Below are 20,774 nucleotides of genomic sequence, written 5' to 3'. Positions count from 1 at the left end.
ATGTCTGCTGGCTTGGAGGACTGCAATTTTTATATACAAGACAAAGGAACTGGATCTTTAATGATATCCACAGAAAACTCTTATTTTGTTTATTCAGTCTACTCCAACGTAGGCATTTTGCATAATACTCATAACATCTTAAGTACCTACATATATTGTTTGTAAACAAAACCATAAAAAGATATTTATGAATGTGCATTGGAGAAAAATGAAAAATGTGTCATTTGAGCAAACTAGTGGTTTATATTCAAATAAATGTTTATAAATGCTTTCTTCAAGATATTGAATGGTTAGGTTCAGTGTTGAGGTAGGTAAAATGTATATATGTCTATGCTTAAAATATATTTATATATTCTTTTTTAATATATTCGTAATATGATTTTTAGATTATTAGTCTTCCATTCTGATTTAATATATTCATGCCACTAATATGTAAGTCATAAGTTAACTTTCTGTCCCCATCACTATTAATTATGTAATGTACTTTATGCAAATTTCACCACTGCAGTCCTGGACAGATTTCCTAGGAATTTTGTAATGCTAGGCTTTGCCTGTGCTTACTCTTGCAGTCTGATTCTTGTTGACCTTCTGATTCATGTTTTACGTCACCACATTTTGTTCATCCAGAGGAATGAGCTTAAAAAGGTCATGCCAGCTTTTGCTCTCCTCCTACACTATATGTCTCCTTTTAATTTAGACTTGGGGGAGGGGGACAGGAGGAGAGCAGAAAAAAAGTGGATTTCTGCAGCTAAGTGAAACTGAAGAAATCGATTCAACAGAATTTATTATCAAGGGATGTCTAATCTCTAAAGCTAATACGAGACTTCACAGCTATTGATTACATGCTAAGGATGCACAAACTGTTGATCATGCATGGAGGCAACAGGATAAACATACTATCAAGAGGGAATCAACAAATAATTGTCAATAGTGGAGTTTTATTCATCTCTACTCTGAAGCAAGGACAGCTATACTTTGCATCCAAAAAGGCACGTCCTAAAATATATAGAATATCCCCTCATTGCTACTGAAACCAGCGTAATACAACTGATTATCTAGGTAATAATTCAGATGTTTTCTTCAGCTCCCTGAGGTATGTGGTCAATAAGAAATTTGTAAGCTGGCTTAATAAGTCAGTCGCTACATAAAATGAGAAGAGGAAAAGCTCATAGATTTTCATGCAATTGTATTTTAACCTTCATTTGCAATATAATAAATCCGTAGTGCTGGTACAGTATAACTGCCATTGTTTCATATAGTGAGAAGATGGACATAGTAGTACACATAAAGTGGACTCTTTTTATGCTTGCATCTGTATTTGTTTTGTATTCTTTATGTGTAACACATCTGAGAAAGGAGATGCCCAGTAATGCCTTAGATTTTTATCATGGAAATATGTAACTGTTAATATTTCATTTTATGTCAGACTGCTGAAATTACTTCAAATTGTACAAATTCTGCCAACTTAATTTGATTTTTCTTCATTACCACACTCTCTTCATGCTTCTAAGTTTAAAAAAATTAAGTCCCCAAGTTTTCAGATTTGGCTGCCTAAAGTCAGGCCTCTACACTGATGACATGGAACAAGATATGAACAAAAAAAAAAAAACAAAAAAACCCAAAACCTGTATTTACATACAAGGCAGCCTGGCTTTTATGCATTCTGAGTACGATGGAATGTAGATACTACAACACTTGGAATACCCAGGATAATAACTTATTCCAATAATATATGAAAAGTCTGTATCGATCCAGTTAGTAATATGATGTTGTGTGTGCTTGACTTGAAATACACATAAAAAGGTAGGAAAGAGACCCTGGCTAAAGTTAGGCAGTTCATGAACTACACGAATTTGAAAAACAAAAAGCTTGAATAGAATTTACAATAATTACTCTGTCATAAGGGAAATGAGAATGGAATTCATGGCATTCTTAGGATGTCTGAATAAATCAGGTCTTCCTGAATTACCAGCATATTGTTAAATAATGGAGTTAATGGAGTTAAATAATGGGAGTTAGTTTGAACTAAATTCTTTGGGAATTGTAGATTAATAATCCTCAAAACACAAGGATTTCATAATGGGTATTCTAAAACAGCTCATGGTATCTAAGGATTTTTGTTAGCTTTGCTCATAACATAATTATAGGATGCTCCTTGGACATGTAGCATATCACCCACAGAAGCGCAGAAGTGATCATAGTCAATGCAAATAGTTCTTGCTCAGACTTTGTTTGTGTGTTGAAATGTGTAACTTAAATCCTTTTCAATGAGTAATACGCTTGTATATATAGCAATCTTAGCCAATTTTATGATGTGAGGGAACCTAGTATCTGTATATTAACAGCGATGTGAAAGACAACAGGAAAGGATTCTATAGTTACATTGCAAATAAAACACAGACTAGGGACAACATGGGCCCTCTCAGGAAGCTATCAGAAGTGGCTACCCTGGATTTGGAGAAGGCTCAGGTTCTTAATGACTTCTTTGCCTCAATCTTCACTGGTAAATGCTCTGACCACACCACCCAAGTCTTGGAAGGCAGACACAGGAACTGTGAGAATGAAGACTTTGGGCCCACTGTAGGATAGGATCTGGTTCGAGACCATCTTAATAACCTGAATGTACACAAGTCCATGGGACCTGACAAAATCCATCCATGGGTCCTGAAGGAGCTGGCGAATGAAGTTGCTAAGCCACTCTCCATTATATTTGAAAAATCATGGCAGTCAGGTGAAGTTCCCAACGACTGGAAAAAGGGAAACATAACCCCCATTTTCAAGAAGGGGAAAATGGATGATCTGGGGAATTACAGACCAGTCTGTCTCACCTCTGTGCCTGGCAAAATTTTGGAGCAGTTTCTCCTGGAAGACATACTAAGGCACATGAAAAACAACAAGGTGCTTGGTGACAGCCAGCATGGCTTCACTAAGGGAAATCCTGGCCTCCTATGACAGGGCTATGGAAGTGATGGACAGAGGTGGAGCAGCTGATGTCATCTACCTGGACTTGTGCAAAGCTTTTGACACTGTCCCATATGACATCCTTGTCTCTAAATTGGAGAGACATCAATCTGATAGGTGGACCACTCGGTGGATAAAGAACTGGATGAATGGCTGCATGCAAAGAGTTGTGGTCAATGGTTCAATGTCTGTCTGGAGACCAGTAACGAGTGGTGTCCCTCAGGGATCGGTGTTGGGATCAGTCTTGTTCAACATCTTTGTCAGTGCCATGGACAGTGGGATTGAGTGCACCCTCAGCAAGTTTGCCGATGACACCAAGCTGTGTGGTTCAGTTGATACGCTGGAGGGAAGGAATGCCATCCAGAGGGACCTTCACATGCTTGTGAGGTGGGCTGATGCCAACCTTATGAGTTTAACCATGACAAGTGCAAGGTCATGCACCCGGGTCAGAGCAATCCCAGGCACAGCTACAGGTTGGGCAAAGAAGAGATTCAAAGCAGCCCTGTGGAGAAGGACTTGGGGGTGTTGGTCAATGAGAAAATGATCATGGGCCAGCTTCAGTGTGCGCTTACAGCCCAGAAAGCCAACTGTATGCTGGGCTTTATCAAAAGAAGCGTGACCAGCAGGTCAAAGGAGGTGATCCTGCCCCTCTACTCTGCTCTTGTGAGACCTCACTTGAAGTATTGTGTACAGTTCTGGTGTCCTCAACATAAAAAGGACATGATACTGTTGGAACAAGTCCAGAGGAGGGCCACGAGGATGATCAGGGGACTGAAGCATCTCCCATATGAAGACAGGCTGAGGAACTTGGGGCTGTTCAGCCTGGAGAAGAGAAGGCTGTGTGGAGACCTCATAGCAGCCTTCCAGTATCTGAAGGGGTCCTATAGGGATGCTGGGGAGGGACTATTCATTAGGGACTGTAGTGCTAGGACAAGGGGTAACAGGTTAAACAGGTGAAGTTTAGATTGGATATAAGGAAGAAATTCTTTACTGTACGGGTGGTGAGGCACTGGAATGGGTTGCCCAAGAAAGTTGTGAATGTTCCATCCCTGGCAGTGTTCAAGGCCAGGTTGGACAGAGCCTTGTGTGACATGGTTTAGTGTGAGGTGTCCCTGCCCATGGCAGAGGGCTTGAAACTAAATGATCTTAAGGTCCTTTCCAACCCGAATTATTCTATGATTCTTTATATAAAACCTTTCTATGTGATTCATTGTTTGCTAATGAAAAATGTAATTATTGAGAATAATGCTACTGAAATGAGCAAGTGAGGAACCATTGTTTATAAATTTCTTACTGCATATTTGACAGCTCTATTCTGGTTTGGGTTGCACTTCCTCCAGTGTTTTTCACTCATGTCGTTTTTCCATGCTCTTATCAGGAGTCTTTTTAAAATTGGATTTAGAATTGAAAAATTCTTTACAGCAGCAGGACTGTAACATAGATTTTTTTTCTTTGTTTTAATTTAGTTTTGGAAACATTTTAGTTTGTAGCACCTTATATGAACCAAGGAAGCAGCAGGAGCCACAATGACATCTTAGAATAATCCTCTTTTTATTTTCCACATGCCAAGAAGAGACCTGTCTTGGAAAGGTCAGAAGCCAAGATAGAGGAACTCATGTTCTCATAGATGAAAAGTCTGGGGCTGTTCAATGGCTGCTCAGATTGATAATTCTATGGCATTTTTGTTTGGTTTGTTTTTTGCTTTGCAAAACTGCAAGGCAAGATAATTAAGAGAGCCTCTGCAAGAATCACCATGTTTTAAATTATGAGGATACTACCTTAAGCCAAAGTTACTCTACTACTTTAATAATTATCATACATTTGCTTCTGAATGTCAGAGTTTCTATTTAATATAGACAGCACATCTCTCTGCAGTATCCTCAAACCTTATCCAAATTTCTGCATTATCTCACCCTTCAAGTCCGATTACTTTTTGCCTCCTGTGTCACCAATGAAGGCAACCTGGGTCACTCTTAAACTGAATATGAATTTCAGTCAGTGTGGTTAAAACAGAAATTTAAAGTCAGTGTAATGCCATACGAGGAGTTCAGGTGGGAGCAGGATAGAGATCCCAAAGTTGCTGCTTTTGAAACTGTGAAGGCTTTTGTTTTCACTCTCACCTCTGTATAAATGAAGATAATCTCTACAAAGAGGCTCTGATATTGACCTGTCAGATCACATGTTGCTTATCAAACACTAAAGAAATTGAATTTAATTTTATCCGTTATCTGGAGTGTCTTATTAAATCATCCTGCAGTTGAGAGGTGGTATGGGGTCAACAGGTTCTGTCTCTTTTGCTGTCTACCCGTGGATTATTAACCTTTGGAGAATTACTAAAGCTGTTCTTTATTTTATCCCATGAAGTTGCGTTAAATCTTAGTGATCTATAAATTGTTTCGAGTGAGTTCCATGTGCTTGTAATTCTTTTATTTAACACAGTTCCTGGATAAGGAATGAAGGCTTAGTAATCTGTGCTAGTGTAGAGATCTCTTTTATTATTATGGGTTTTTTATTTTTTTGGTAGTCTCCCAGTGCCTCTGGTTTTAGTTGATTCAGTTAGCATAAAAACAGTCCGATCGTATTATGATGAGGCAGTAGGCGCTTGGTAGTGTTTGTTTGCCAGAGATAAAGGGAAGGTGAGGAGGAGGAAGATAACAGAGCTGGGTATTGCCAGGCGTTGAAGGCAAAGGGAAGAGAGAGAAGCTGACCATAAGCAGAGGTGGGAACGGAGCAGAGGTTGTGGTAGCAGCCTATATGCAGGAAGGGTCTGACAGAAGGGAGCCTGCCATCAGCAGAGGGGCCTGGGAAGGTCTAAAGCCACCCTGCTGCCACCACCACCAAATGAATATCCTGACTGGCAGAAGCTGTCTAAGAGCTTGATACAGTCACAGGGTATTGAATTTCCTGTAACAGCAGAAGCCCGGAGTACTTTCTGCTATCACCAAAAGGAACTTTCTCCCATCTCAGACATATTTTCTGCTGGAGAAAAAGGCTTGAAAAAATAAATTATGAATACCTCCTCCCTAAAATTTTAATCTTAAATACAAGATCTCATGTAAAATAATATGCAGTTCACTCAAATTTGAAGCTCTCAATCAAGAAATCTTTCAAAATTCATAAGCCATAAGGTTTTTTAAATAACTTGTCCTTATGCTCAGCTATTCACATAGTGTCTGGCCATGTTCTGCTTTTTCAAAGTTGCTCTAAAGAAAAAAAAAAACCCACCGGCAACCAAACTCACCCCCCTCCCTCTCCCCCCCCCAAAAAAAAAATGAAAGCCCCCCCTAGAGGTGAGGAGTGGAATTAGCGTCTTGGTGTTAATATTGGCAAATAAACTGCTGCTGCTGCTGCTGCTGCTGGCTGATGCAGTGTGATGGCCAGAGCACTGGTGACCTGGAAGCTGAGTAGAGTTCAGTTTTCTTATGGCCCTAGCAGTAAATCACTTTTTAGCTTTGAACAAGCTATTAACCTTTTTGTGTCTTTTTCTCCTTGCAGAAAAGGATTAACACCATTTACCTGTCTCATAGGGGTAATTAGTAGATTTATGTTTGGAAACTATTAAGTGCTTTCTGCCATTATTATTGAAACTCCAGCTGATAGGATAAGAAACGAACAGATATTTTGAGACCCTTATTTCTGCCCTCTTTGAAATAGAGTACAAATTTGACATGAGTAATTCAACAAAGAAGTGAGAGTCATGTGCTTGAATGTCCGTGCGTTTCGAGTAAAACTTCTAGATGTGACTGAAGAAAAAAGGTGGGAAAACTGCAACTGGAAAGACAAGATGTGAATTGATTTCCCAGGATTAGTAGCACTGAAAAAGTATCTAGAGGTCAGAAGTGAATGCATAAATTGAAATGAAATCCCAGTAGCATTAAGGAAGTGTTTTAGTGAAGCACAGATCTTAATGTGTAATGGGAAAAGGGAGAAATGGAAGATGAACATTTCTTTTTGCCCTCATCAAGACAGTTGCTCTTAATGAAATGCAGAGATTTTTGGGAAGCCTATTCAAAATTTCAACAGTGCTTTATCTGAGAAAAATAATTATTTTAAGATTGCTTTCTACTAAGGCGTTACAGATGGACGTTTTGTGGTGTGCTAGTTTAAAACAATTGGTCTTTACCTCTGGAGAGCCCAAGATGAATGTTGCCCAGAAGCAAGAGTAAAATTGTGTTTTTAAAGCATTATTTTAGGAGCAGTGGGACTGTTGGCAGAGTTTACCAAAGCTGTTGAGAGACTCTGCAGACTTTAATTACCATCTCAATATTGCAGAAGTTTAATTTCTGCCAAAGAACGGAATAGTTGTGAGAAAGTGAGATCGCACTCTGTCTTTCATTCTTTCCTTTTTGACAGGTGAATAAAGGATGCTTTTCAGTATCTCTTCTGATACTGTAACACACTTGTAAAATTCTCATAGAATTGTAAAATAATCTTTAAGATTAACAAAGCTTTTATTTTTTTCTCTTTTGAAAGTGAATAGTGTGAATGCAGTTTAAGTCTTGTCATTAAAGAAGCAAGATGAAAATTGAGTGCATTTTCTGTTACTGATTACTCAGCTTCAGACATTAACAGGTTCAGCCTTCATGACTAGACAACATGTATTATGTTGTGTTTATATTAGAGGCTCCAGTAAATTTTAAATTCAGGTTTGCATTTCATCTCTGCTGAAGACACAACCTGGATTAATAAAATAAAGAGGAAATTGTTAAAATGAAAATGCTGATTCCTTGGAGACTCCTAACAACAACTTCAGTAGCTCTGCTGCATTGCTGCCCCCCTTTTTTGTCTTTTTTGACTGCCTCACACTTGTTTGTACTTGCTAAAGCACCAGCCATTGTTTACTCTATAAACCCCCTTATATTTTTTTCCTTCTTCAAGTGTCTTATCTCTCCAGGACCTTTACACTGCCATCTTTCAGGTTCACACCTCTGTTGTTACAGTGTAGAATATGTTGAGAAAGCTACTGTCCAGGAATTCTACTTATTCATTTGTAATTTTCACCATGTATATGATAAATGATAAATCGGCATTTAAGGGCAAAGAGAACATGCTTTTTCAAAATCCAGAAAGGGAATGGTAGATCATGGAAACAAATAGGCACTTTTTTTAATCCTCAACACTCATCATGTTACTAGGAATACCTTTATGTTATATTTAGAATTTGATTGTTTTGATGTTTGAAACTAAATGTTTGCAGTTTGTCTGGCAAACTGCATGCTGAATAGATTACACTGATTCATATTTCCTTATTTCAATATACCATCTGTTCTTTTGGCAGGTTGTTAGCCTGTTTGGGACTGTAGTTGCATAAATGCAAGTTACAAAGAACTGTTATGCCCAGAAAAAGAAATCTTATATTTCATTTCCTTGAACAATCTTGACTCTACCTTACACCAGCAAGAACACAAGACTGAAGCTGTACCTAGAGCTTCATTTTATTTTCTTCTTTGAAGAAGGATATATTAGCAGGGTATAAAGAACCCTTGATATATTTCTAGTGAAATTCTAGTATATATGGTCATGGTCGTGATTTTCATTGTGTAATAATTTTAATTAAGTTTAATGATAAAAGTTAGCCTTGCATGAGGAATGAATGCACTAGGGAGATAATGAAAGATTGATGACAGCTTGGGGAGCATCTCACACTCTGCTGGTGGAACTGCATGTGTGTAGAGCAGTTGAGTTTGGGTAGCAGGTCAGAGATACCTGTTCAGAACAATGTAGAGGCAAAGTTTTGGGGATCTGAAAGAAGCAGGATACAAATACATATCCAGAAGCACTTTTTGTACTATTTCTAATGGGTTTGCTTGAATGAACAACTTAATTACTACATAATAAACAATAATTAATATCTGCATTACTTTTGTAACTGCTAGCTCAGTAAGGTAATTAGTATAATTAGTATACAGCATTGCTTGATGACATGATAGCTCAGAGTATGGTGAATGTTGACTCTACCACTGTGATGTATTATGTAATTTACACAGGTGAAGAAAAAACTGGTAAGGGGGTATTCAAGAAGGCAAGCCAGCAGTGACAGCTGGGTGGCCTTTTGGTCACTTTTCTTGCATCTGCTAATTAACAGGTTTTTTTCTCACTGTTGCTAAGTCTTAATCACTGATTGAAGCCTGCAAAGAGAGGCCAAAGAAGAATGAAATGAAAAAAGACTGTCAGTTTCTTTTCACTTCTGGGTACCTGTACAAAGGATGGTATTTCTAGTAATGAGTCCGTGTTTGTTGGGTACCTCTGTTACTTTCATGTTCCCAGAGGTATCATCTACCTAATGGTTCAGTGCAAGGATGAACAATTTTAATGATGATTTTCTTTATTATACTCTCTTTTCTAGAACCTATGAGAACGCCGAAAACTTTGAAGATTGCTGAGATACAGGCCAGACACATTGCTGTGGATTGGGAATCTCTGGGTTACAACATCACTCGCTGCCACACTTTCAATGTCACTATATGCTACCACTACTTCTGCGGACACAATGAAAGCAAGGCGGACTGCTTGGACATGGACCCTAAAGCACCTCAGCATGTTGTGGATCACCTGCCTCCCTACACGAATGTCAGCCTTAAAATGATCTTAACCAACCCAGAAGGGAGGAAGGAAAGTGAAGAGACCATTATCCAGACAGATGAAGATGGTATGTCTAAATACTGTTATGGAAATTAAATCCAAGTCCAGTCTAGACAGGTGAAAGGAAATGACTGTTTGTGTTACAATATGTGTCCTGAAGGATGGAAGTTCTCTTCTATTAATGTATTAATTAGCCCCAAAATGGTAGCTGTATATAATTATTATATCTGTCACCCTGCATATATAGCTGAAACCGTCCATGTAGCACAAGTCAAACTGAGTCTCCCTCTTTCAAGAAAAAGGAGGATGGCTTCCAAGTAATCCCGAAAATGCCTTAATGCAGATGATGAGAAACAGATGGTGGTGTTAGGTGAGGTTGTCTTCACAGTATTAGGTGTAGTATTTAAAAATTAATTTAATTCTGTAAATTATATATAGATATTTAATTCAGTGCTTAAAGACTCTATTTAGGATTTAAAACCACTTCAGCAAATACTTCATGTTGCAGGTTACAGCATATAGTGTCTGTTAAGTATTTGAAAGGCACCTATCATATTAAATTATTATTTTGACAACCTGGGACTCAGTGATCCTTTCGGGCCCCTTCCAACTCAAGATACTCTATGATTCCTCTTTAAAATGCTTTCAATGAAATTTCATTGACAGGACAGTTGAACTTACCATAGTTGGGAAGAAATAAAGCAGAGATGTAGATGTGTTAATGGTGGCATTCAGTGGTTAGGCTATGAATCTTGGTATGAAAGAAATTAAAATAGATATTTTTCCCTAATAACATTTAAAATATAGTTGTAAAGAGCAACTTAAGTTTGCTTTTCTTGTCAATATTTTAATGAAATTTAAATATAACAATATTATTCAAATACATGCTGCTATGACAAAAAAAACCACTTAGATTAATGTAAGACTGAAGAGACATAAAAAGGTAAAATTAAAAAAGATAGCGTGTTTGCTTACCTGTAAGATGAAGGATTGGGGAGTATAGCTTTATATATGGAGAGCAGTCAAGGTTAGAATCTGATGGCACTTTTTGCCATCTATTTTCAATTTTATAAGAAATAGGTGAGGAATATATTTACTGTTGCAATAAAGAAGGGAAACAGTATTTTTAAATAGGTAGATTATGAGAAGCTGTAGAAAACTATAGAGACATAGATGCATCATGTGAAGATCACTGACAAGCACAGAATTAGAATATTTCATGCAATTCAAATTTTAGCATTATTCTTTTTTTGAGGTGAATGGTAAATATAATCCATGAGGAACTGTTTGTGTATCTGTGTTTACATTACAGGTTTTTGTGGTTGCTATCTTCCTTGAAGTTTAAAAAAAACAAATAAAAAATTATGCTACATCCACAGAATATGGAATTTCTTTTTAACCGAGTTTTCAAGAAAGGTTACTGTTTCTGATAGCTTTGATCTAGTTAGATGTGTGGAGACGGTGGCTGATCACTATAGGGGTACTTGCCCAGAGCAGGGTCAAGTGCACATATTATGTCTTCTGGTTTTGTTGTGGACTGTTATTAGGAAATGATGCACACAAGGCAGGTTTTGGTCTCAGGCTAATAGACCAGTGTGCTGTCAGTGAACTTGTTTAGACTTACCGTTGGTGTCAGAGGTATAATAGTGTAGAAGCCTCACCTACTGGGCAGAAGTTGCTAAGGTAAACTATTTCAAGCAGAAGTTGTTTTTTTGGTGGGATTAATACATTCTAAGAGGTACCTATATTTAGAGGCATTGGTGGTAATAATTCTTGTGGTCTGAAAATAGCTTCTTGTGAGCTCTACTCAGTGGTACTCTCAGGCATAAAAATGCAGATTTTTAATTGCTTCCTACTGGTTGACTTGGAAGTTTATGTCCATTTTGTCATGCATTTCTAAGTACAGGCGATGCAGGCAATGTGCAGGGCTTTCAGCTGTGTTGGAGGATCAAAGGTGTATTCATACCTTAATCTTTCCTTGACAGAGTATAGCAGTAATAAATTTAAGTGCTGTGGTTGACTGCTTATGTGTATGATGCTAGTTTAGACCCACGTCTAAGCAATCAAATATCTGTCTGATAAATGATTATGTGCCCTGCACTTTGCACATGTAGTCAGATGTAGCCTCACTGTCTTTCATTTTTTCGCCAGTTTCACAGAATAAACATGGTTTTAATTGCAATTTGAGGGCATTATCAGTGATTAATTTAGGAGAAAGAAATAGAAGTATCACACTATCTTCCCACATTTTTGCAACTAACATTAATTAGAAATAGCCATGTATTACATGATTATCTGAAGCTGTGCACTTGCGTCATGGACCTGTCATAAATAGAAACTTTTAAAATCCCTGATGGCAACAGATACTTAAACTTTTGTTAGCTCTTCTGTAATGTAGTATTCTTTCCAATGCTATTCTTTCTTACAAAAATCTGCTGATGAAGTAAAAACTTTGTAGACTATTGGAAGAAGAGGTTTTCTTGTCTCTCTTCCTTTCTACCATTTTCCCCTAAACTTCTGTTGCTTTAGCCATTTTCCCCATGCTTCCACCTGTCTGTCCTTTTGCTGTTGTTGTTATTTTGTTTACATTTTTCCTTTCATTTCTCTACTTCTATCATCTTGCCTTCTGCCAGGAGTTTTTAACATTTTTGAACTTCTGGGATTCCTCAAGTGCAGAGGAATTTGGACTTCTGCGAAGCTCTGGTGTGAGACAGTGAGGATCCCTGGTTGTTTTTCACACAGGTTCACATTTTTTTAAGACTGCACAGCTGAGTTGAGGTCTCCCAAAAATGTTCAGACCTGTGAGAGTGCCGAGTGGTAAGTGAGCCATGTATGACACAACAAGAAGAACTAGTTCAAGAAATAATTAGAACAGGTTAAGATTCAAAAGCTGTGCTTTAGACCTTTGTAACAATGACTGAGAAATAAAGAGGTTTTTAATAGCTTATAATTCAGTATCTGCAGGAAAGCAAAGTCCAGGAATACCAGTCTGAAAATAGCCTCCTTTTTGAGCAGAGCTAGATCTGAATACTTGGTTGTTTAAATATTTGTTTAACTTGGGTAGATGGAATTAATCTTTAAAGCATATCAGTAATTTGCAGAAAACTGTATCACACTAAAATAAAAAGCCCTTGAGTGATACACTTAAACAAGTTGTGCACAAAGAAGGTGAAAACAAGGAAGTTTGTGAGTGTTTTAGAGGTGAAACACCTGTCTAACTCTGGGGAGAGATCACACTGTTTTTAAGGTTTGGAAGAAATCTAAGTAACCAGGCACACAGTATTATCTATACTTGCTGCTTCATCTGGCTTGTACAGCAGATGTATAATGTTTGAAGATTGGATAAAGGAAGAAGAAAAAGGTTTGCGCAATCTGGGGGTGAATACATGCTGTGCAAAGGTGATGTTTGGCATTTCGAAGCAAAGTACAAGAACCAGCAGTAAGTTTATCACTTGGCGTAAATCAGCAACATTCACATGTTCTTGGAGGTGCCTATTGACAAGGACACGGCAAACTCAAGGGGACCTTTTGTAAGAGCAACAGACAGTGAATGGAATTAAAGCAAATAAATGCTTCCTAAATTTTTAATTGGAAACAGATGCAGAAAGCAGTGGATTAACAGGAATAGTGACATTAGGTCTGAGAGAGCAGCTATGGAGAAAGCAAATTGTGAAGGTTAAAGTGTTCAATGGTGATTTTATAACTAGTAAGGAAGTGTGTCAGCTAACAGCAGGCAGACAACTAATTTAAAAAGGTCTCTTGGTGGAGGGTAAGTACCCATTTCAGGGCTTAAAGTATACTAGTGCTTTGGTCTGAACCACAGGACATACTCATTGAATACAAATGAGGTCCCCTGGTCTTTCTGAGTATGGCTCATTCAGCTCCATACAGAGATATCTAGAGCTACAGTGCAGGGTTAAGACACCAACTGTCTAACCATTGCTCATGCAAGATCCAGCAGGCTTACTATTCTGGGCAACAGCAGAAAAAGGGGGAAATGTTTAGGTTTTATTTTTTAAAATTAAAAGGTGTAATACTTTATATACTGACAATATGTATAAAGAGGAAATATCTTCCACCAGCTTTGAGAAGGAGAATTTTATGAAAGTAGTTGACATTTAATATTTTTTCTGTGATTGAGCATTGTAAGCTTTGTAAGTTGCCTTAAAAAAAAAAAACAACCAAACAAAACATCAAAAAAGCCCACAACCCATTCTCTGCACCTCCTTTCCCCCTATTATTTACTACAAATATTTGCTACAAAAAACACTTTTTTCTTTGTGCTTTTTCAAATCCTCTGGCACCCAAGGAAAATACAAGAGAAGAGAGGATAGGGAAGAGGGGAAAAATGTAGAAAACATGCTTTGATCAAAGGAAATGAACAAATGAACAATGCTTCAAGAAGCTCTGAAAAAAATAAAGACTTAAAACTCTACTGGTAGCATTTTAAAAGTAACAAAACCAGCCCATCTGGGGGAAAAGTTAATGCAGTGAGTTGAGCAGACAAAGATTGCTTGAAATGGCAAACTGTCTCAAAAAATGTGTAACATACGTAGCCTTGTGACTAAACAAGGTTGTGAGGATGTGAGGTGAACCCAGTATACTAATGCTACTTGGTGAAAAAAATCAGCAAATGATTTCAGTTAATAAAGAGAAATCCATGACTAAGAGATGACAGTTTCAATCTGAAGTTGTCCATAAATGCCACTGCTAAAGTTATTGACCTCAGTCCTTGATCTAAACAGAAGACTAGTGACATATGTCTCATTAGCAGTGGCAAAATTTAATATTAATGTAGTCAAATAAGGGAAGAATTTTTATGTGTTCAGCAGGAGTGAACCAAAACTGATTATACCCAACCTACTGCCATTGATAAAAGTAGCCTGGATAGCCTGGGATAACCTATTTGTCCTTCAGCTTGTGAAAATAACCCCAATTCTTTTTTAAGGTGGTAGGTAAGATTTGTTATTGGCATTATCATTGAGAGCAAGAAACAGTAGTTGTAAAAAGACACATGAGCAGTTTCTCTTAAAGGCATCAGAAAAAATGAGAAAGTAAGAAAAATGTTGAAAATATTAGCAGAGATTTATTTTAAGCTTACACTGAACAAACAACAAAACGAAGGAAGCTGTTTTAAAGTATTGCAGAGACTAGAAATACAAGCTAAGTTTTACATTAATAGCTAAGGAAAAATTGGCCCTGAAGCGCAGAATTATGTACTCTGGCTGAAACAACTTCCTACTTTCATTTCCTTTAGGTACCTATATTAGAAGCTTTATAGCTGAAAGAAGTGATTGCATATGAGATTCTTTGTTGAAATGGTGTGTTTGACATAACGATGCCTGCAAATAGGCCAGAATTAGCAGCTATTCAGCAGTTTGCAGTGGAATGAGGGCTTACACCTGGTCCCACAAGTTCCCATTATTCCAAAGTCATGCACTATCTGAAAACACTTTCCAAATACTGATTTGCATATTTTTAGAAAGCTGTAAAGTATGTGAGGTTATTTCACCCTGACATGGAGAAACACATCCAAATCCCAGAAATTAGGAGTGCTGAAGTCAGCATGTGGTACAAAAAGACTTAAAATACTGTTAGATCCCTTAATTCAGCAAATGCAGAACTTGTGGACTTAACCTCCGTTGATATTTGCACCAATATCTATAGTGATTGCTGCCTTCACTGAGACTGATTAGTCTCTGTCAGCTTACTTAGTAGCTTGATTGTGAGCATTTATGTTTGTTACATTAGTAATTTTATATAGACTGGAAGGAGTTGGGAACCATCACAGGTGTGAACAGGGCAGTGCCTGTGCAGTCTGGCAGTGGCTCCAGCTAGCTGATGCACACCCATGCTGGGCTGTGGGTGCAGCCCCATTGCTCCATTGCCCCTCGGGGTGCCCAGCCCAGCCCAGCCCAGCTTCTCCAGGAGGAGAGATCATTAACCAAAGGGCATGTGCACCAAAGGAGACTATTAACAGGCAATCAGTTTTCTTCTCAATAGTACTTTGTTCTTTGCTGTAAATGAAGCAGCTTGAGCAATTTCCAAAGTAATTTCTGTCCCTACCTTTGGTGAAAATGCTTTTACAGTAAAGACTAGAAATAGTAATTCTGGTATTTCCCCCTATTTTATTACATAAAATTTGCTCCTATTTAAGCCTTAGTCTCGAGTTGTAGCAAAGCATAAAGTTCAAATGGTAAATCCCTCAGAAAAAGCCAATGGAAAGGTGGGCCATTTTAATTGCTTGTAACATTTAAACAATAGAAGAGATTGACTGTCACCATCTCCTGAAAACCATTATGTACCTTCAGAGAAAGGCTCAAAGTTTCCTGCTGATATACCTTTGCTTTTTGACTACCACAGAGGAATTTTTCCCAGTGTAACCATGCATATATCTGCACATAGCCTTTACCATATCGCATAATAATGCTCTGCACGGCTTTCACAGTGTATAATATTAATAAAATACTCTGTTTACATGCACTTTCATTTTCTAGCAGAAGAACTGAAGTAATATAAATTCATTTTTATAGTTGTTGGTGTCAGTTAATACATTGTTTTACCAGAAGTAACATATTGTAGTATAAATTTCCTATTAAGTTAGTGTAGAACAAGGTTTAGGTGACACTAGTTGTGAATAACAATTTATCTGTAACTATGACATAATTTAATGCAAATATATTGCTCTAAAATGAGTTGGTCTAATATCAGATTGATGGTTTATACTTGTATTATGCATAGTATTTATAAAAGTCCATCTTACATGTATGTAAAGAAAAGATTATCAGCTATTTACTGTACTGATATATAACTTCTTTAAAAGGGCTCTGGAGATACATGTAAATCATGAAAGAAAAACTTGTGATGTTTCCACTAGAAAATCGTGCTGAAATTCCCTTTGAATTTTTTTATGTTCCTTTTGTATACATGTGAATTTTATGTTTGTATACTTTTTTATGGGAAAAATATTTTGTTTATTTCTTTGCTTAAGTTCAAAACCCCCCTGCTCTTCTGAAACCCATATAGTTAAACCTACTTAAATGATTTCACTTCTTCAGATAAGTGTAAATCTTGACTTAGAGGTTGATCATAGAATAATACATGTGAAAGAAGGAGTGTTTACTGTTGTTGTCCCTGTCAGATGGTGGTGTCACACTTCACAAGGTCAGGAGATTGAAAGAAAATCAGTGGGACCAGAATCTCTTTAAAGGGAAGTGCAGAGGTCAGAAGGTCCGATTCTATTTCCTCTAGCAGCTACTTATACTTTTCGAATCATTCAGATACCTAGCTTGATAGGGAATCTTAAGTCACATACTTCACCTTAGTATACACTTGAAATAGTCTTGAATGTTTTGATTTAGCATAGACTGTCCATAAGTACAAGGAGAAGAGCAAGAGCTTGAGCAGGAAGAATAATGGGAGTTGAAAAGGCGGCAGAGAGGCTATGTGGTGAGCGATGTGGCTTCTGGAAATGCAAGTCTGAAGAAAGCCTTTTGGGCTGTTTGTGAGGAGGTTTCCAAAAGCTATTATCAGCTCAAGGATGATGTTTACCTGGCTGTTTTTTCACCTGAGTCCTCACTAAATATGTTATAAAAGGGAAGGATTTTAACACCGCTTTGGAAAGATGGAATTTAAGATTATTTCTTAAGTCCTTGGAGGCCTGCTGGGAGTCATAGGGAATAGACAGCAATGGCTGCCTAGATGGAGAGATACGGTTTAAGTCTTCAAGATAGTATTACCAACAGGTTACTTTGCTGTTGTTCTTTTCTGTGTTTGGGGTCTTTTTACTAATTTGAGCTTTTTTTTAAACTTCTGTTTGTAATTAATACTGATCTGAGTATGAAGACATAAAATCACAAATGTGGATGTTCAGGCATTATTTTGACTAACCTTGCTGATGAATCTATGGGCCTGCTCACAGATACTCTGTTCCTTATTCAAATTCCTTTGCTACTGCTTTTCTCTTTCTTCATTTCCTTTTGCCCCTTTGCAATTAAAAGATATTCTTGCTGTGGCTGAACTGAAAAATGAAAGGGAAAAAATAACTTCAGATCTATGAAAACATGTCCGTCAAGCTCCAATTATTTATCTTTTTTTAGGCATTTGAACCTTTATTTGTTTCTTTAATTCCAGTTGAGCTCTGAAATAATGTAAACTACTCCCAGGCTTAATTTTTTTGTGCATTTGCAGGGATGGGTGAGGTTTGTGGGGAATCACTCTTCTCTTTTTTTTTTAAACGCTTGCTCTCTTTTGCTTTCTGACTTTATTTTTACTGTGATTGCAGTGAGCTGCTCATCACTGTGCTAACTTGTGTTCTTGTGCCTTTCCCGTGTCAGTGGCAAGAATAGCATGAAACTAACTGGGATAATTCAGTATTTCCAGTCAGTTTAACATTGCTGCCACTGCCACAATCATCAAATTTTATATTGTAGGAGAAGAAAACGCACTCATGTGATGTGATGAGCCTAGAGGCTTCTCCCACTTGGGTGTTTAAACAGAAAATGTAGAAGGCTTTATGCAACCCCCAAATGTAGAGCCAGTTTCAAATGCACAAACTTTCAATTGAATATGAAACACGTCCTTTAAAAGCACCACACAAAAAGTATTTTTTCAGGGTTCTGAGCAATTTGTCTGTTTCATTTTACCTCACATGTTTTAATGTGCTTTAATATCGCATTTTGTATTCTTTGTACGTGCCCTGGTGTGTTCCTGTTTTTTCTCCCAAACACAGATGTACATGCACATGCATGTGCACACATACACACACACATACGTGCACAAAACGTCCAGGGAAAATATGTGCATGAGAGTATGTTCATACCTCGTCTGACATATAGACAAGCAAAGCAGTAGAATATTCCCATGAAAAACAAAATGTTGCCTACAGCAAGTCTCTCAATGCCATGAACAGCACACAGGGGCTGTCATAGCGTGTCAGCCTTCATTCACTGCCCAGTCTGTATTGGGACTGAAGCAAAGCAGCAGCCTATGATTTTAGTTAACTTTTTCTAAGTTTTCCTCTGACAGATGGATGAGCAATTTCTGTGAAGCTCTCATCTGTTTACTCATGGGCTTTTTTGACTCCATGAATTTATTATTAATGTGCCAGATTACGTTGTTTGTACTGAGGGTCAGATCATCATTTATAGCTTCTGTGTAGACTGAAATAAATCCCACTGTTGGGACAGACCATTCACTCCCTTGTGCTGCTAGCACAGTGCCTGGTGCTTCCTTTGATCCAGCGGGTTTTAATTTATTTTTGCTCTTTGTAAAACTTCAGACTGCTTTGATAATTAATGCCCAAGAAATGTCATGTGTGAGGCTCACTGACAGTTGCATTGAAGAAAATAGGCCGATTAAGATGAGGAGAGAAATATATGTCAATATATTAATAGAAGTAACATTTTAGCTTGAAGGACTGCAGATTTGGGCAATGTTGGCTTTTTTTTTTTGTTTGGGTGGGGGGGAATTTTTTCTACAGGTTCAGGGTTTCTTCAGGCACTCTTTTATCCTCGTCGCCTTCTTTCAACGTGTATGTGTTCAAATCTAGGTGAGCTGCTGTGGTTAAAAAGGATCCATACTTGCAGGCAAAAGTATCTTGTAAGCTGAAATGAGAGATAACTAGGCACTCCTGCCTGCTGCTGATGGGATTACCAGGTCCTGTGAATCACTCGGGCAGAGAGGCCTTAGGTGACACTTCAGACTTGTTATTACACCAGGGATATTGGTTCCATTTAAAGTAAGAAAGTAGGGTCATCTTAGTGTGGTTCAGTTCAAAGCTTTGAAAATGCCTGTTGGAAAGATTTAAAGTAAGCAGTTTTAGTCCTTCTGCAGCACAAGCATGTCGGTGGCTGAAAGAAGTGGCAGCTTGAGCTGGTGTGCTTGCCCTGTGCCCAGCCCCCTCTTTAAACCAGGATTTCTTTTAAAACAACAAATCATAAGAAGGGGTGACTGAAAACTATTTTGTAAGTAGTTCTCTTGTTTAGAAGATGCTGTGTAACAGAGGCTCTTCCTTGCCTTTGATTTTTCTTTTTAAAAGGATTTCAAAACCATGTAGTCCTTGTCCTAAGACACGCTCGTTACAGAATTCAGTGATGTTCCCTGAAGTCACAATCTAGCTTGAACTGTTTCCCCCAGCTATACAACACGATGATTTGACTTTGCACGAAGTTTTGAAAACCATATGTGGGGATAACGTTTCAACTTCATGCTCTCTCTGCACCACGAATGACAAAATCCACTTTGAAGTGTTTTTTCATACTCCCTACCACTGCCTTTTGCATGTGAATGAATATTAATAAAAATAGACCTGCGCTCACTTTTGTTTTTAATAGGATGTTCTGTCACCTCTCTAATTCTTCTGTCTCTTGAATTTCTTGTTTGTAAAAATTTTATTTTATTTGTAGTGCCAGGCCCTATACCTGCTAAGTCTGTGAAAGGAACTCCTTTTGAAGATAAGATCTTCCTCAACTGGAAGGAACCTGTGGATCCAAATGGCATCATTACTCAGTACGAGGTAATCATTAAACAGCTAACAAGCATTGGATAGGGCTAGGAAAGAGCAGCAAGAGAGGTAGCTGTTTGCTCTGTAGGCAGCTATTCAATTATATGCTGCTTTCATTTACAGATTATGGGATTTTGTGTAGTGATCAGATACTCAAAAATCATAATTATTGTGCATTTGTTGTTGCCTGGCTGTCTCTGTCAAGTGGCTATATGACTATAACAATATTACAATCCACATGGGAGGTGCTAGTTTTTAAAATCTTGTATCATTACTATATAGTCTTCCAAAGCCATGACAGCCATGATCTGTGAAATCTTCTTTCTTGGAAAAGAAAGTTACATGAAAAGCAAGATGGTTATTAGATTTGGAGCAATGTTTTTTTAGCTTTGTCAAACCTTTAAGTATCACCCTGCAAGGAAACCTCCATATATACTCTATTTAGAGTGTCTTTAGTATATGAGCCTTCTGGGGACCTCCACAGGAGGTTGGCAGGAAACACAGCTGATTTGAGAAACAAACACCATCATCTTCAGCACCACTTTTTTAAAGGACCAGAGGACAAAATTTTGTGAAGTAATGAATTACAGGAGGAAGAGAAACTAACTAAGCAAACAAAACCCTTTAGATCTATTTATCTATTATTGCTAACACAGTTCCTTAAATAGTGTGGGTTAACCCTGGTGGGCAACTCAGCCCGCTCAGCTGCTCACTCACTTCTCCACAG

General features: G+C 37.8%; 1 protein-coding gene across 3 annotated transcripts in view; it reads left to right on the top strand.

Moving 5' to 3' along the window:
• The window catches only part of PTPRK (protein tyrosine phosphatase receptor type K), a 398,062-nt gene that overhangs the window by 292,839 nt on the left and 84,449 nt on the right, over positions 1-20,774 (top strand). For all 3 annotated transcript variants that reach the window (XM_034060345.1, XM_034060343.1, XM_034060344.1), the window contains exons 8-9: positions 9,308-9,610; positions 19,950-20,059. In XM_034060345.1, the coding sequence (XP_033916236.1) occupies positions 9,308-9,610; positions 19,950-20,059 (413 nt within the window). The remainder of the gene's footprint in view (positions 1-9,307; positions 9,611-19,949; positions 20,060-20,774) is intronic.

This window comes from Melopsittacus undulatus, chromosome 3 (assembly GCF_012275295.1).
Source record: "Melopsittacus undulatus isolate bMelUnd1 chromosome 3, bMelUnd1.mat.Z, whole genome shotgun sequence".
Taxonomy (NCBI): domain Eukaryota; kingdom Metazoa; phylum Chordata; class Aves; order Psittaciformes; family Psittaculidae; genus Melopsittacus; species Melopsittacus undulatus.
Note: the sequence above shows the minus strand (reverse complement) of the source record. Positions and strands in the feature narration are given on the sequence as shown.